At 36.1% G+C, this 16,262-nt stretch overlaps 2 protein-coding genes across 2 annotated transcripts; both read right to left on the minus strand.

Annotated features, from left to right (window-relative positions):
- Window positions 1-4,800: 4,800 nt before the first annotated feature.
- Window positions 4,801-9,804, minus strand: LOC106357999 (nuclear pore complex protein NUP98B). Its single transcript, XM_048770122.1, has 12 exons — window positions 9,590-9,804; window positions 9,111-9,181; window positions 8,723-9,022; window positions 8,121-8,570; window positions 7,822-8,019; window positions 6,913-7,736; window positions 6,715-6,842; window positions 6,478-6,631; window positions 6,271-6,387; window positions 6,019-6,172; window positions 5,815-5,859; window positions 4,801-5,716 (listed from the first exon to the last, which is right to left on the minus strand). Exons 2-12 carry the CDS (start codon window positions 9,127-9,129, stop codon window positions 5,136-5,138), a joined length of 2,970 nt encoding a protein of 989 aa, XP_048626079.1. The 5' UTR covers window positions 9,130-9,181; window positions 9,590-9,804; the 3' UTR covers window positions 4,801-5,135.
- Window positions 9,805-12,650: 2,846 nt separating this feature from the next.
- BNAC09G15130D lies at window positions 12,651-15,408 on the minus strand. The gene is made up of 9 exons (XM_013797731.3): window positions 14,856-15,408; window positions 14,590-14,667; window positions 14,118-14,516; window positions 13,898-14,033; window positions 13,654-13,819; window positions 13,454-13,582; window positions 13,174-13,368; window positions 12,971-13,093; window positions 12,651-12,882 (listed from the first exon to the last, which is right to left on the minus strand). Exons 1-9 carry the CDS (start codon window positions 15,022-15,024, stop codon window positions 12,775-12,777), a joined length of 1,503 nt encoding a protein of 500 aa, XP_013653185.1. The 5' UTR covers window positions 15,025-15,408; the 3' UTR covers window positions 12,651-12,774.
- Between the last annotated feature and the right edge of the window lie 854 nt (window positions 15,409-16,262).

The following is a 16,262-nucleotide window of genomic DNA, read 5'->3' on the forward strand; positions in this document are numbered from 1 at the left end:
GTTTACTTGTTTAAAATTCGAATGATCTGATTGCATGATTCTTAAGGTTTAATATCATCTGCTAGGATTGATAGTTTTGTAATCTGATATGTTTTAAATAGAAACCCTAAATAATCCGTATGATATGTTATATTGATCTGATTTGGATGTCTTTGAGAATTGAGAATCCGTATGATAGGTTGATAGATTCATGATAAAATCTAATGTCTTGAGGTTTAAGATTGTATGCTAAGATTGATCTGATTATATGTTTTTGAGGTTTGATAAATTCAGATACTAGATAAATTATTTACACATGGTTTATGCTAAATACAAATCAGCCTTGAAACTGATTCATTGAAATTCATGCTTGAAATCTATATTCTAGTATTGCTAAAATCAGCCTTGAAACTGATTCATTGAAATTCATGCTGGAAATCTATATTCTAGTATTGCTAAAATCAGCCTTGAAACTGATTGAATGATTAATAAATCTTTTTACTAATCTTGCTAAAATCCATTGATTGTTAAACTCTAATTGCATGATTAATTGAATCCGTTTTTGCTAGTCTTGATAAACCATAATATTATGAGCACATAGAAATAGTATTGCTGAGACTTGCTAGAAATTGACTGATTGATTAAATGTCTTTAAGATTGATAATCTCATTGTCCTCACAAGATTGAAATCCGAATTGATTATTTTTAATATGATTTGAGATGTCGAAAATCAACCTGGATTTTACTGCCCTAAATCTCTCTGGAGATAATTATTTACGGTGGGCATTGGATACAAAGTTTATCCTAAAGTCAAAAAGACTTGGTGAATGTATCATAGAAGGCAATAATGCCAATGAGAAAGATTGATACAGGGCAATATTAATTATTAGCCATCATCTTATTAAGAGTCTCAAAGATCAGTATCTGACTATAGAGAATCCTCTAGACCTTTAGACAGAGTTAAAAATCGAGATATGATCACCAAAGAACGGTGTTATTACCAAATTCCCTATTTGATTGGAGGAATCTTAGAATCCATGACTATAATTCTGTGGATGAGTCTATTTTTAGCTGGGCAAAATAATGGATTACTGATGAGAAACAGTGAATTGAGACCTCCTGGATTAACCCCATTACCTTATACCAATAAGGCCGCAGAAGAAAAAAAAAAAGGTAACCACGTCCAGAATGATAGACCACGCGGTCATGGCCGTAGAGGGTGGAAATGACGTGGCCATGGCCACTATAACACATTTGGCCGTGGGAATCACTATGGCAGAGGTCGTGGGTATCAACCCAGTTTGAGCCATGGTCAAGGCAGTGGCCGTGGTATATCCTTTAAACCACAAAGCTCGACCAAATCAGTGTGCCATAGATGTGGAATGGGGAACCATTGGGCTAAGATATGAAGGAATCCCAAACATTTTTGTGACCTCTATCAAATAGAGTCTGAAAGGGAAGAATCCTGAAACCCACTTGGTCTATAAAGATGGTGAAAATAATTTCGAACATGATCAAGATAACCTTATGGAATATGAGACTTATGATTGCCTAAAAGAATCAAGTTGATAATCTGATTTCGACATCAAACTTGTGTGATTGCTTTGCTTGTATGTTTTCTCTGAATTTTATCTCCTTGAATTTATTTCTATTACATTGTCTGCTTAGATTAAATGAATGAATGATTTTTCTATATGAGTACACTGAAAAATGCCAATATAAGTACTAAAGCAGGTATCGCCAGTCTGAAAGAAGATTATGGCTAGGCTAATATATTATTGCCTAAGGTTATGTATATAGAAATCAGTGATGCCTTATATTCACCCAGCTCTAAGAGCAAGAGCAACCTATTGAGTTTTAAAGATATAAGAATGAATGGTTTCCATATTGAAACAATGGGTGAATGAAACAAAGAGTTCCTTCAGATATATATATAAAATCGCCCAAGGCCATAATAAGTCCTAAAGACTATAATTGCATTCTCTACTGACCTAGACTATGCATAGATCAGTATGATAAAGGCTAAAAGCCTGCGAAAATATACACTTTATGGCACAACCGGATTGGCCATCCTGGTCCAAACATGATGCAAAAATTGATATTCAAAAGGCACACATTAAAAGATAAGAAGAGTTATCCCAAAGAATCTCACGTGTGTAGCATGTATACAAGGGAAACTCATTAGGCCATCACCGGTATAACGGGTACGAGCTCCTTTTTCATAAATAAAGACTATATGTCTAGATAATACTGGTGAATACATGTCCCAAGCGTTTAAATGATTATGGTATGTCCATGGGGGTAAGTGTGGAGAATTTTGTGATACATATCCATACCAAGAACGGCTTGGCCGAAATCTTTTAAAACGCAAATAGCTGATTGATAGACCATAACTTATGAGGTCAAAACTCCCATTCACAGCTTGGGCCACACGAAATTTACATTCACCTAAGTTAATACGCATCAGGCCATTTAGTGAGCATAGATATCCCCTATCACAATTATTAACGGGTCAAGAGCCAGACATACCCCATCATAAGATATTTGGATGTGATGTCTATGTACTAATTGCTCCACCACAGAGAACTAAGATGAGACCTCAAAAGGAGGATGGGGATATATGTTGGATATGATTCTCCCACAATAATAAAGTACTTTGAGCCAACTATGGGTGATTATATTTGAGGCCAGGTACACGGATTATTTTAAGACTAGGAGGAGAAAAAAATAATAAAGCTGGTAAAAAAATGGTAAAAGAAATAGAATGGAATCAACCATCAATGTCTTGGCAAGATCTTCGGACTAAAGAATGTGAAATAGACGTCCAAAGATCTTCGGGCTAATCAAATGCCAGACACATTTGCTGACCCGAAAAAGAATGACTAAGTCATATATAAACCAGCTTGTAAAGCACCAACGAATTTGATGTCCAAGAAGAGACACAATCAAGTTGCTACAGAGTCTAGACAACGTATGAAACGTTGTAGACCAAATAGGTTCCAAAAGATAAGAATCCTCGGAAACAAAAGAAAGGTGCAGAGAATGATAATCAAAATTCAAATCCGAGGTTACTAAGAAAACCATCCCAGACATGGAGATAAGGCCGGACGGCTCTAAGGTACATGTACCAAACAATGTAGCTTGGGACGCCAAACTGCAAAGTATTAAAGGTCCTGATAATAATGAATCTCAATCGATTATATTATGTCTGGAACATAATGGAACCAATAAGGAATGTCGACATAAGATGATTTATTTGCATACAAGGTAGCACTTGAATTTATGAATATAAGCGAGGATCATGAACCCACGTCAATATAAGAGTGCGCACTCGTAGAACAGATTGGATTGAATGGAAACGTGGGGTTAAATAGTTTAAGGAAGAAAGGCGTATTTGGCCATATGATTAAGACGCCATATGATGTTAAAATCAGTGGATATAAATGGGTCTTGTGAAGAATAGAAATCGTGAGATATAAAGCTGATGTTGCACAAGGATTCTCACAAAGACCAGTAATAGATTATGAGGAGACATACTCCCATGTGGTGGATGCAAATACTTTTAGATTTCTTATAAATCTGGCTATATAAGAGAGTAAATTAGACTTGCAGCAAGTTGATGTAGTGACTGCATATTTATATGGTCCACTGGATAATGAAAGTACTAGAGGGTATTGAGCTGAAAGTGCAACAAGTTCTCGAGAACAATATTGATAATCAATAAAGTATATGATCTGGATATCCTAGGAACCTCTGGATACAATTTCCCAAACAGTTGAATATCTCAAGAAAGAGTTTGAGATGAAAGATCTTGGAAAACAAAGTTTTGTTTGGGATTACAGCTTGAGTACAATAACAATGAAATCCTTGTGCATCAAATAGTATATACAGAAAAGGATACTCAAGAGATTTAATATGGACCAGTCTCACCCATTATCTAGTACATGGGCGTGAGATCACTTGTTTTGGACACTGATCCATTCAGTCCAAAGGTGGACGATAAAGAAGTTTATTTAGTCCTGAGATGGACGATGCAGAAATCTTGTTTTAGACACTGATCTGATTGGTCCATAAGAAGGACGATGAAGAAGCCTTTGATTTTGGTTTATTTTATACTAACCAGCCCAAAGAGGGGTTATTTGGTTTTGTTGATTTGTTTTCAGACAGGTTATGTTTTACACATGGTGGTACACGCATATCACAACAACATCATCCAAGATTTCGTGTGTGTGTATTTGAGGTCGATGACTCAATATGTTCGATCAGATTGTGGCATGGCCGATGGTAAAGAAGAACCAACTATCATGTTCGAGGACGAAGCATATTCTGCCCAAGATCTTCATCACCAACAGATTGCAGAAAATTGGAGACCTTCAGTAATGTCCAAATCAGAGGGAGTAATGTGTGTTGTACTCTTTTTCCTTCACCATGGTTTTATCCCAATTGGGTTTTCCTGGTAAAGTTTTAATGAAACAAAATTAAAGCACATTACAAACTCTAAATGGTCATCCAAGAGGGAATGTTATGAACCTGATCGTGGATGGCTCATAACCAAGAGATTATGATTTGTAATTTTTTCATTTATCTATGACGGTGTAATCTACTATATAAGAAACCTCTATGTTATGAATAAAGATAGACTTTTCCAATACTATTATAAAAGAGAAAGAAGATAACTCAAGCATATATAGAAGCTGGGATTATTTCTGAACCGGGTACGATTTGAGAATAAGCTTACTCGGATCGGTCTGCCATTTAGGGGTGAAGTATGACCAAAGAAAATATTAATTTGGGAAAACAACATAATGAACATGAGAAATGGGTGATGCTGTTTCGGTGTTTCCATTCTTGAATATTACACTTATTTTGTTAAAAAGAAACACTTTTAACAGTTTTACAGAATAAAATCCTCAAATCTCCACCGAGTTAGAACAAAAAAGAGAGAAAAATCAATAGACCTTTGACCAAAAAAAAAAAAAAAAAATCACTAGACCACAGCCACCATTACCAATCCAAAAACCAACTTAGAATATTTTCCTAATAAAAACTCTGATAAAAGAGAGATTGCGGTAAGAAAGACTAATAGACAGACCTCAAAAACGACAACGACGTTAGATCTTTTCTACTCATCATCTTCATCTCCAACCATGTAAGAACTAAAAATGTTCGACCTTAAACTTCCACTCCCCATTCACAGAATCATAAGACACGAACTCAGCTCCTTGTTCTTCAGCTTTCCTCTTGAGCATTTCCTTATACTTCTCCACCCTCGGGCCTTCCTTCACTTGCTTCCCGCTCTTCTTGTCCATGCATTTTATGTTGAGCAACGTTACTTCCGCTGGCTTGTTCAGTCCCTGACCAACAGGAGGTTTTTGGCTCTCGTCCATGTACACAAGCACTTCCCTGTTGCTGAACTGAACCAACTTTTCCAAGTAGAGCTTACGCACATCCGTCTCTCCTAGAAACTTAATGCTTCCGTAACCGTGTCTACCGACAACAAAGTCCCTCACTCGTCCGGTATAACCAGGATTAGCCCTTTCCTTTGCAGCTAGTTCTTGGACCCGAGGCTCTGTGAAATACTCAGCGTGATGCAGCTTTGGCAGCAATGACTCGATCTCTGCTCTACTTGGTGAACTCTTTGAGCCGTTCTTGTCGCCTCCGTGATTTTCATGTGCCACGTTAAGTTTCGCACTGGCTTTTACCGGAGGAGCATCACGAACTTCACCATTATTCTTATCTGCGGATATTATTAATAATCAAGTTAGACAATGGTTTCCAAAAAAAGTACAAACATGAATCACTCTTTTGTTACATACGCATGTATTGAATACTTACTCTCGTTGTTGGCTCCATTAGTAATAACCCCATTCGATCTCTTACCTGAAATTCACATGTAAAAACGGTCAAGTGGGTCATGTTATAAGCATTCTCGGAGTGTTCAAAAACAAAGGTAGCATAGATCTCTCACTTCTTTGCCATTTAAAACTAGTCTCCAAGCATGCAATAAATAAAGCCAATGAATGTAAAAAGCAAGCTTACCATTCTCCTGCAGAGGGGTCGTCTCATCCTTCAGCGGTGCTGCTGTTTCCTTTTTAAGTGAGCGTATTAACAAAGCTCTCGGGTTTTCCCTTGGAGTGAGAAACGCATCAGCCCTAGGTGTATTGGAGTTCTCTTCATCACTGAAGAATGGAACCTGAAACAAACATGTAGAAAGAACTTCAGTAACAAAAAATATAAAGATTTACAGTTTAATTCAAGACCAAGCCGAGATTCAGAAAACAGTAAACATACCTTTGGACTATCATCCCCAGCACGGTACTTTCTTGCAGGCAGCATGACCCGTCTTTGCAAAAGATGTCGAGAAGTCAGGAGTGGTGACACTCTGGCTGGTGCAGGTCTATCAACGACCTGAGAAGAAACAAAATATATGTGTTCGTAACATGGAGTCTTTGCTATAAGTTGGTTTGCTCGTGTTGAAGGAAAGCACAATAAACTTACAGGCAAGCTGGAGATTCCATACTGAATCGAAGGTGAATTTCCACCTTGACCAATTGAAATCAGAGGGGCAGCAGGAAGCGTTCCAAATGGGCTTGCAACAGGGTTTGGCTGCGTAGCAGTGAGGTTACTTGCAGGGTTTGGTTGCGAAGCAGGCCTGTCAAAACAAAGACGAGAATGAACCGTAAATAAAATAATCTAAAAGGAGAAACAAGAGTCGAGAGAAACTGATGTACTTACACTTGCCCAAAGTTGACTGGACAAAATGACAATCCACCTGCAGCGGCTGTTTGGGTCTGACCAGAGTTGTTGAAACTAAAAGATGGTTGAGTTGGCTGAGTTGATTGCTGGAGTGTCGGACCAGAAGGCTACAACAAATAAACCAACGTTAGAAAAGTGAAAGAGACGTTGAGCTATAAAAAAAAAAATATAAGTTACCTTTGTTTGACTTAAGGGAGCGATGCTTGTATTTAAGGAAGGAAAGCTTGTAGACATGTTTAGGAATCCAGTGGAAGGTGTACTGAAAATGCTAGGTTGGGTATTTGTATTTTGTCCAAACCCAGTCTGCGCAAATGAGGGGCTTGAGCTAAACAGCGGAGCTGACTGACTGTTGTTAAAGTATCCACTGCTAAATGCTGGAGTTGACCCTTGTGCAGGAGTCGAACTAAACAGTGACGGAGAGGAGCCAGATGAACTGAAGACTGACGAAGAGGCAAATGAAGGAGTGCTTGATGGACCAAATGGCTGCGTTGTGGTTGCTGCAAAACCAGAGGATGGTCCAAAACCGGGTGTGGTATTTGATGAAGTTCCAAACAAGGATGGGGTAGTAGGTTGGCCAAAGGGAGACGAGAAATTTGTGTTAGTTGCTGGAGTGTTCTGGCTGAAAGGGTTTGGTGTGCTTTGAAAGGGGTTTGTTGGGTTTGCAGATGTCTGGCCGAAAGGGCTTGGGGTTGGTGCTGTCTGGCCGAAAGGGTTTGGGTTTGGGGTTATTGTGCTTTGAAAGGCGGTTGTTGGGTTTGCAGATGTCTGGCCGAAAGGACTTGGGGTTGGTGCTGTCTGGCCGAAAGGGTTTGGGTTTGGGGCTATTGTGCTTTGAAAGGCTTGTGTTGGGTTTGCAGATGTCTGGCCGAAAGGGTTTGGGTTTGCGGCTATTGTGCTTTGAAAGGCGTGTGTTGGATTTGTAGGATTGGTAGATGTCTGGCCGAAAGGGTTCGTGGGCTGAGAAGAGAACACACTAGTTTGACCCGCAGGAAGTTTTCCACCTGAAAATTGAATTAAGAAAATCAGTATATTGAAACATAAGATACAAACATCTAATATGGTACAATGGATTTGTTATATGTGTACCTTTATCTCCTCTCTGGAAATCCTCCCACCTGAGCTCCTCATGGCATTTGTCTTTGTGGACAGTCATAGCAGAAATAGACTGTAGCTTCCCAGGGCCTCCAGTTCCAGACTCTGCATCTATTGTAGATGTATATGGAATGATTCTACTACCACCTTGTTGTTGATTTCCAAAGGTTGTTGAGTTCGAAGACTGAGAACCTGCAAGACAAAACATGTGTCAGTATTATTCATAACACACCTTTTGAATAGGAATTTGCAAATCTAATTCTGTAACTGAATAATACTAGCTAAAAGAGAACCTTGAGCTCCAAAGGGAGAATGCGTAGCTGGGGAGGAGCCAAAACCAAAGGCAGGAGTGGTTGAAGCGCCAAACGCAGGAGCGGTTGAAGCGCCAAAGGCAGGAGTGGTTGAAGCGCCAAACCCAGGTGTACCAAAAGCACCTCCAGGACCAAAAGCATTGTTGCCAAATGCACTGCCAGAGTTACCAAAGGCAGGAGTGGGTGACACGCCAAATGCAGGTGTGCTTGAGGCACCGAAGGCAGATGTATTGGAGGAGCCGAAGGCAGGTGTGCTTGAGGCGCCGAAGGCAGATGTATTCGTAGAGCCAAAGGCAGGGGTGGTGAAGGCACCAAAGGGTGTAGATGACCCGAAAGTGCTGTTTCCAAAAGCAGGCTGTGACTGTTGTGTGGTGCTTCCGAAAGGACTTGACTGAGGCGTTGAGAAGCCATTATGTCCAAAGGTTGGAGTGCCTAAAATAGAAGAAAAAATACCTTATCAGACAATCAACATCAAAAGTACAGGTTAACAATGTCAGTCCTAGTGTGAGAAAGTAAGTTCCTATCAATGTTACAAGCAATAGATTATTGACAAAAAAAAAAAACAAGGCAATAGAAATACTTACCACCAAAAGGTGAAGGAGAATTGCCAAAGGCAGGAGCAGAAGGTGCTCCAAAGCTCGGAGTAGAGCTCCCAAACCCTTGTGATGAAGCACCGAAAGGGGAGGAAGCTTGAACCTGACCAAACACACCGGTTGAAGTACCTCCAAACATAGAACCACCAGTCTGCGCGCCAAAAGGACTAGAAGCACCACCAAAGGGTTTTGGCGCAAAGGGATTATTACTAGACGCGTTGTTGTTCTGACCAAACACAGATTGAGTTTGGGTCCCAAAAGGACTGCTGCTGTTAGATCCCTGTCCAAAAGCTGTAAATAAAAACATTCAGCGTGTCATTACAAAAAGGCAGAAGCTAAAAACATAGTAAAGCTAGAGTAAAGAGTTACGATGACTTACGATTAGATGCGCCAAACATCTTCTTTTGTATGTTCACAACTGTCTTAACCAAAGAGACTGTTTCTTCTAGACTGGTACAAGAAAGCAAAAGACATCAGGAAGCATAATAAGAAGAACCAAAAGCGAAACACCATACTAAAAAGCCCATCTTAAACGAAAACAATCTAAACAATCACATAAACGACGCTAAGACATGTACGCGTGACACAAAATAGTGAGAATGATGAAGAAATCAAATTGATGTACAATAGACAAAGGTGGGCCCGTTTACACAAACCATTAAACACACAAACAATACTCAAAAACTGAACCCCGACATTACACAATGCAGCATTACAAGATGCGATTTAGAAGCAGGAATCACAAAGCAAACCGATACTAATCGAAACCCAACTTCAACAACATAAACTACGCCTCTCGAATACGAGACACGAATTAGGGCTCTAACTCGAATCAAAAAGGGATAAAGGGAACCGAACCTGAAGTGCGACGAGGAATCAACGGATAGAGAGAGAGAGAAAACTCGCCGGAATACGAAAGCCTAAAAGTTGGGTATAATGTTTTTTTGAAGGTAAAAGCAGAGTTATATATAAACTGGCAGGTGGGTTGCGTCGTTCTCAAGTGCGTCAAGCGTACGCCTAGCGTCTTTCCGACGCCTCTGTGATTTGTTAACCGGTTTTGCTTCGCTTTATCCGACCCAGCAAGCCAACCATGATTTCTTTCTTACCCGGTTCGCTAATGTTAATATTAATTACTATTATTTTTAAATATAATTATATTATTAGGTAACAGGTGTTTTTATTACTATTACACTTCCGGTTCGTTACCGTTTCAAATCGTGTGCTGCTGCTAATTAACATCATTACATGATAATAAGAAATTCAAAATTATGGCATGAAATAAAAATTGTTATCATAAATATATAATAATTATCCAATAAAATTATTTGCTAGTAATTTTCCTCTATTAAAACCATAAACAAAGAGGATTTTTTTAAAAAATGGACATTTGAAAGAAAGTTCCTTTTTAAAAATCCTAATTTTCTTTTTTTTTTTAATTTTAAAAAAGATATTTACAAAAAAATGGTAGTTAAAACAAAAATATAATTAAAAATGCTACCAATACTAAAAATAGATTATTTAATAGTAATTTTCCTTTTTTTTAATCCTAAACAAAAGAAAATTGTAAAAAGATATTTTAAAGTAATATTCACTTTTAAATCCTAATCTTCCTTTTAAAAGATCTTAAAAATACATTTATAAGAGAAAAAAAGAATCCTTCAATACTAATAGGACATTCTTTAATAGTATTTTTAATTTCTTTAAAAATCTAAACAAAAAGAATTGTAAGAGTGTTTTTCAATTATTTATTTATAAATAACCAATTTCCTATTTAATATATAATTTTATGTTTAATAACACATAACTAAAGTCAATGACTTATTACAATCTATTGGATCATTTTGAAAAATATATATACATTTTTAACAAAAATATCGACAACTTATTACGATCCATTGGTTCATATAGAATCAATGGACAACCAAAATGTTTTATTTAAATATTTATTTATTTTATATAGGTTTTTAATAAATTGATGTTATTTCATTTATTTCTTTAATAAAATACTAGATTATGACCCGTCCTTTGAAAGGGTGGGTACATTTTTTATTTTTTATTTTTTTAGAAATTTAATTTTTATATTTGTATTTTTTAAGTATTAATAAGAGATTTTTGATAATTTTATTGAAATTGTGATGTTGCATAACTATATATTTGTGCCATATTATTAGGTAACAAATAAGAATAACAAAATAATTACAAAAATATATTTAAATTTCAGATTTGTTGTCATATATGTATCCTTTAAAATAGGAGGTAATTGTTTATGTGAACTGACGGAAACAAGATAACTGATTATATTATTGGAATATATTTGGTTATTTTTTAAGTAGGTCACGTGCGAGAAAAAGTATTGGACCAATCGTTTATCAATTAGTCATGATCATGATTTAATAGAATAGATCCGTTAATCAAATAAAACCAGATAAAAAACCTAAAACCCTGCTACCAACCCGCAATCCAATACTGGTTGATCTGACAAAACCCCAAAAATATATATTAAATTAATAGTAAATAACAGTATTAATTTGTATTAATAGCCTATTATAAATTTATATTTCTATTTATTTTAGATTTAAAATTTAATTTTATAATAATATTTAAAATATTTTTGAACACTCAAAATCTTTATACATTTACACTGAACCGACAAATCTTTATATATTGATAAAATAATTATAATGAATTGGTTAGTAGTTCTAAACCATGAACTGATTTGTTTTTACACCAAAGAACCGAAAAATATTTACACATTTATTGAAAATTCTATTGGACCGATTTCTATTTTTTTGGTTTAGTATATTGAAATGGTTACCTTTTAAAACCCAGCGTGTGAACTGGGTTTAAATATTTTTTGTTTAGTATATATAAAAAAAATATGAATAAGAGTGTATCAATCAATGAAAGTGGCATATGTCGCATCAAACATTAAGAATATGATTTATTAGCGTTTGGTATGTAAATATTAATCAACCATATAATAGTATTTTATCATCACATGCTCAAATGCATTAATCAGCCATATAATAGTATTTTATCATCACATGCTCAAATGCATTGTATAAGTTATAATATAGATAAATATGTGTTTTTTTTTTCTTTTTTCATTTTGTGGGTCGGCGTAGGCCTGGGACGGATCGGGTATCCGAGCAATTTTAAGATATCCGGATCCGGATCCTTATCCGGTGGATCCATAATTTTACTATCCTTATCCGGATCCGTGGTTCGCGGATATCCGGGTGTCGGATATCCTTCTAAAAATTAAAATATCCGGCGGATATCCGGATCCGGATTTGGATCCTTAAAATAAATAAAAAATAATATTAATATATATAAAATACTAACAATAATTTAAAAATAAAAATATATAATGTTTTTAATTATTTATATGTATAATAATACAAAATTTACATAAAATTTATATATACTATTAGAAAAATGAAAATATATTAAATAAAATTAGTTTTTATATATAGATATTACTATTTTTGAAATAGTTATTAATAAAATTTACGGATCCGGATATCCGGACTAAAAAATCAAGATATCCGGATCCGGATTCGGCTTTGACGGATCCAACATTTTACTATCCGGATCCGGATTCGGCCTCTCCGGATATCCGGATTTTCGGATCGGATTCGAATCGGATCACGGATCGAATCCGGATCTCGGATAAAAGTTTCAGTCCTAGGTCTGCGGACATCACATCTGCTCCGTATCCAAAATATAGTTGTCAAGTATTCCGGGCCATGCTGGGCAGGACTCGCAGATTTTGAATCATATTCCCATCACTAACTGCAAGTATAGGATCCAACTAGTGTTATGTCTGCTAGAGCGCAAGATTGTGTGATTCTTTCGCAGTGTTTTGATCTCACACAAGAGATATGCTTATATTTCCATCAACGGATTGAAAATCAAATGGCCAAATTTTTTTCACTATTGGGTTTTCCTTCAAAACGAAAACAAGCTCTTAGATCTTTGTGTTCTTAAGGGATAAAAATAAATAAAGAAAAATACAATTAAAAAGTTAATTTTTATGTTCGTCATAGAAATTCTTGACCAAGAGCTAACTGATGATAATTCATGTAATCAATCCCATTTAACCGAACGCAACACAGAATCTGCTCCGGTAACTCCTCCGGTTTATTCCCCTGCAAAAATGAGATTTCACAAGTCAAAATAACCATTAGAAAGTACCAATCTTTCCTAAAAAAAAAAACAGACTGCAATTTATTTTACCTGAATAGTTAGTCCAACATCAAGAACACAGTTCTTGAGCCTATCTAAAAATGCTTCAAACCCTTTCCGTGATATGTAGCTGAATCTATGCATATCAATATCAATCTCAAAGTAGTTTTCACCCTACAAACATCAAAACTTGAAATGTTAGTTTAAGAAACAGGATTTGCATTTTGTTTTGTTAGATACTTGTTGTCGCATACCGAATAAAACTCATGTTGTGGACGTGAAAGCACAGGCTTTTCATTATAAGCATTCATGAGCTTCTTCTCTGCACCATTCAACTGGAGATCATCTACGTTTGCAACACGCCCCAGTATTTTTAACCGTTCTCTAAACGGCACATTTGCATCCATAGCAAAGCCTCTAACTTTCTCAACCTCATCATCTATCAATCTCTACAAAGAGATTTCAAAAACATGTATGAGAGCACATATCAAGGAAAAAAATGAACAGAATCAAGAAGTGGGGAGATTAGTTTACCTGAATGCTTTCTTGAAAATGAGGTGGAATCTCTTTTAAATAATTATCAGAAAGTTTAAAGTATAAAACAAAGTTCATCCCTTCTCCATCAGTTTCACCTTGAAAGATTGCAGCTGGATACAAAGGAATCTACAAGAGGATTCAAAGTTAAGCACAAACCCACAAGAAACACCAATTCAAGAACGGTTTAGACAATGTACCTGAACATTTACAACGAGGATAGATGGGAGCTTGGTCGGGGTTGTACTAACAACAGGAAGCTCCACGTATTGCGCTATATGGTTTATTTTACGTCGCGATAAGAATACATCAACACCAAAGGGATTATATGCAGCATAGTTTGGTGCAAACTCTTTCTTCTTTTCTCTACCAAAACAAAACAGAATCATCTCAGTTTTGCATTAGTACTCAAAAACAAGAAAGCTCTCTTTGTATGTTATCTACCTGAAATAAGTTTTGCTACGAACACGGAAGCTACTTGGCTCAATGATAGACCAACAATCCAACATCTTCTTTTCGAGCGGACAGAAAGGAACCTGAGTACCTGCCACAGGTCTCTGCAACTGCATTTTCGTAGAAACTGAAACATTGAATAGAGAAACAAAAGTGAGTTTCTTCTTCAGAATCAAATGCCATGGAGAAGCTACAAAAGTTGATAACTTACGTAAAGGACCAGTAGCGTGACCTTCTCTCCACTTGAAAGACAGTTTAAGCGCAGCTTTCTTCCTCGTGCCCGGAGGACTGGAGCTTAGAGACCTTCTCTTCTCAATAGAAGGAACGGTTGAGTTAAGACAAGGCAAACAGTTGCTGGGAAGAATCCCACAGCTTTCCAGCAACCCTTCGTCTTTTCTCGAGCTGTCATCGCCAACGTTTGAAGATATCTCGTCTATGTAAACAGGCTGCTTAGTGTCGGTCAAAGCACTCTCTGATTTTGATTGTGAGATGATGGCTGCTTCGTCTACGCTTAGAGAGTTCCTAGCGGAGCCTCCTCCGAGGTTAGAGTCTTTCACAGATGACATGCTTGATACTGAGATACGCTCAGCTTCCTTTACTGATAACACATCTGAAAGCAATAAAACATGTAAACTATGATGTATTGATCCTAAGGGTGTTTAAAGAAGGTTCCTTTCGTGTACCTTCAACGCTGTGAAAATCATCATCACAGTCTGTTTCAAAGGCGAGGTTGGAATCAAACCATGCTTCATCAGCGCTTGCTGTTTGATTAAAAAAAAGTTCCAATATTTAATCACAAATTGTTAGCTAATCTAACACAACAATCAATGGATCAAAGGCTTTAAAGGTTAAGCCTTTGAGATAGGCAAGAGAGAGATGCATAAGCCCATGAAGCTAAATTGATCATAAAACGTGAAATCAAGAACAAGATCAAGAGAGAGAGAGAGACCTTGGAAGGTGGGATTGGTGAAGGAAGGAAGGTGAGATCCGTCAGATAAGCGAGAAGAAGAGACAGCTCTCTTCTTATGAATCTTTCGTCTTGTCCGATTCTTTCTCCTCTTGCTTGACCTTGCTCTCCCTCCTACGCAGCTCTTAGGCGTTGACACGCAACCTCCCATCTCTCTCTCTCTCTTCTGATCTCCAAAAAATCAGAACTTTTTAGAGCTTTCTCTTTCTCTCTCCTCTCTCTCTCTCTCTCTGACTAAAAATCAGGTAGGATCTGGTAGACACGATCCACGAATCCACTAATAAGGAAAAACCCAGAAAGTTTTAGAGAGAAATGTGGTTCCTTTTTCACGAGAGGAGAGAGAAGAAGGAGACACAGACAACTAGACAAACAGTTTGGTGAGGCAGATGAACTTCTTCTTCTTCTTTACTTCCAAACAATAATCAGTAAATAGAAGAAAGAAAAGAAAAATGTTGGTGAAAAATGTTTTCTTTGGTTAATTATTGGGGGATTAGGAAGTCAAATGTTTTATAAAAATGACAAGTTGTTGATACTTATCGCATATCCGCTGCCTTCACGGCATCTCCTTATAAATCCATTATGTTGGTCTCACTTCCCCCATTTGGATTTTACAATCTAAGCAACACTTGCGTTTTTCTTATTTAACGTTTTCTAGTAAATTACAATGTTTACTATGTAATAATCCGCGCTTTGCGTGAAATGTGATTATTAGTTTCGTTATTTTTTAATAAAGAGACATTAATCTGTTTAATCTGGATATCGGTTCGGTTTTAGGTTATTTTTTATTTTTAATCTTGTAAAATATAACTATCATTTTAAATCAATATTTATTTGGTTTGTTTGATTAAAATGTTTGATGATTTTGTTTTTTTTTCCTGTGATAATCAAAAATTACTATTATTTATTTGTTTTCATGTTATGAATCTTAGATAGTCGTGATGTCAAACCAATGGTCTCATATTATAGTTTCTAAACGGATAATAGTTAAAAAAAAGAAAAAAAATTATTAAGACAAATCATTTTACTACAATTTGGTCGATAGTGAAAGAATCATTAAGAAAAAAAATATTTTAACTTCCAAAAAAATTAGATATTTCAGTTGCGGTAAATACTTAGTTATAAGGTGCTCACGTCAATGTGCACATGTATGTGGATGTAAAAATAAAGATGATTGATAAATATATAAAGATATTGTTAATTAATATTAAATGGCATTCTTTTCAAAATAATACATGATAAATAAAATTCTTAAAATGAATTTATTTAAAAACAAAAATATTGAATTTATTTAAAAACAAAAATACTGTAAAATTTATATAAACTATAATATATAACTTATATATAATTCTTTAAATATATGTATATATATCTATGCATATAACGGATCAA

Source organism: Brassica napus, chromosome C9, assembly GCF_020379485.1.
Source record: "Brassica napus cultivar Da-Ae chromosome C9, Da-Ae, whole genome shotgun sequence".
NCBI classification, from domain to species: domain Eukaryota; kingdom Viridiplantae; phylum Streptophyta; class Magnoliopsida; order Brassicales; family Brassicaceae; genus Brassica; species Brassica napus.

Coding starts and splice junctions, on each gene's coding strand:
- LOC106357999 (XM_048770122.1), bottom strand. Junction 6,173..6,270: donor CTGGGGATGATAGTCCAAAG/GTATGTTTACTG, acceptor TGTTTGTTTCAG/GTTCCATTCTTCAGTGATGA. Junction 5,717..5,814: donor TAATGGAGCCAACAACGAGA/GTAAGTATTCAA, acceptor TAATATCCGCAG/ATAAGAATAATGGTGAAGTT.
- BNAC09G15130D (XM_013797731.3), bottom strand. CDS start 15,024: ATGGGAGGTTGCGTGTCAACGCCTAAGAGCTGCGTAGGAGGGAGAGCA. Junction 14,668..14,855: donor CACCAATCCCACCTTCCAAG/GTCTCTCTCTCT, acceptor TTAATCAAACAG/CAAGCGCTGATGAAGCATGG. Junction 13,820..13,897: donor CGTAGCAAAACTTATTTCAG/GTAGATAACATA, acceptor TTGTTTTGGTAG/AGAAAAGAAGAAAGAGTTTG.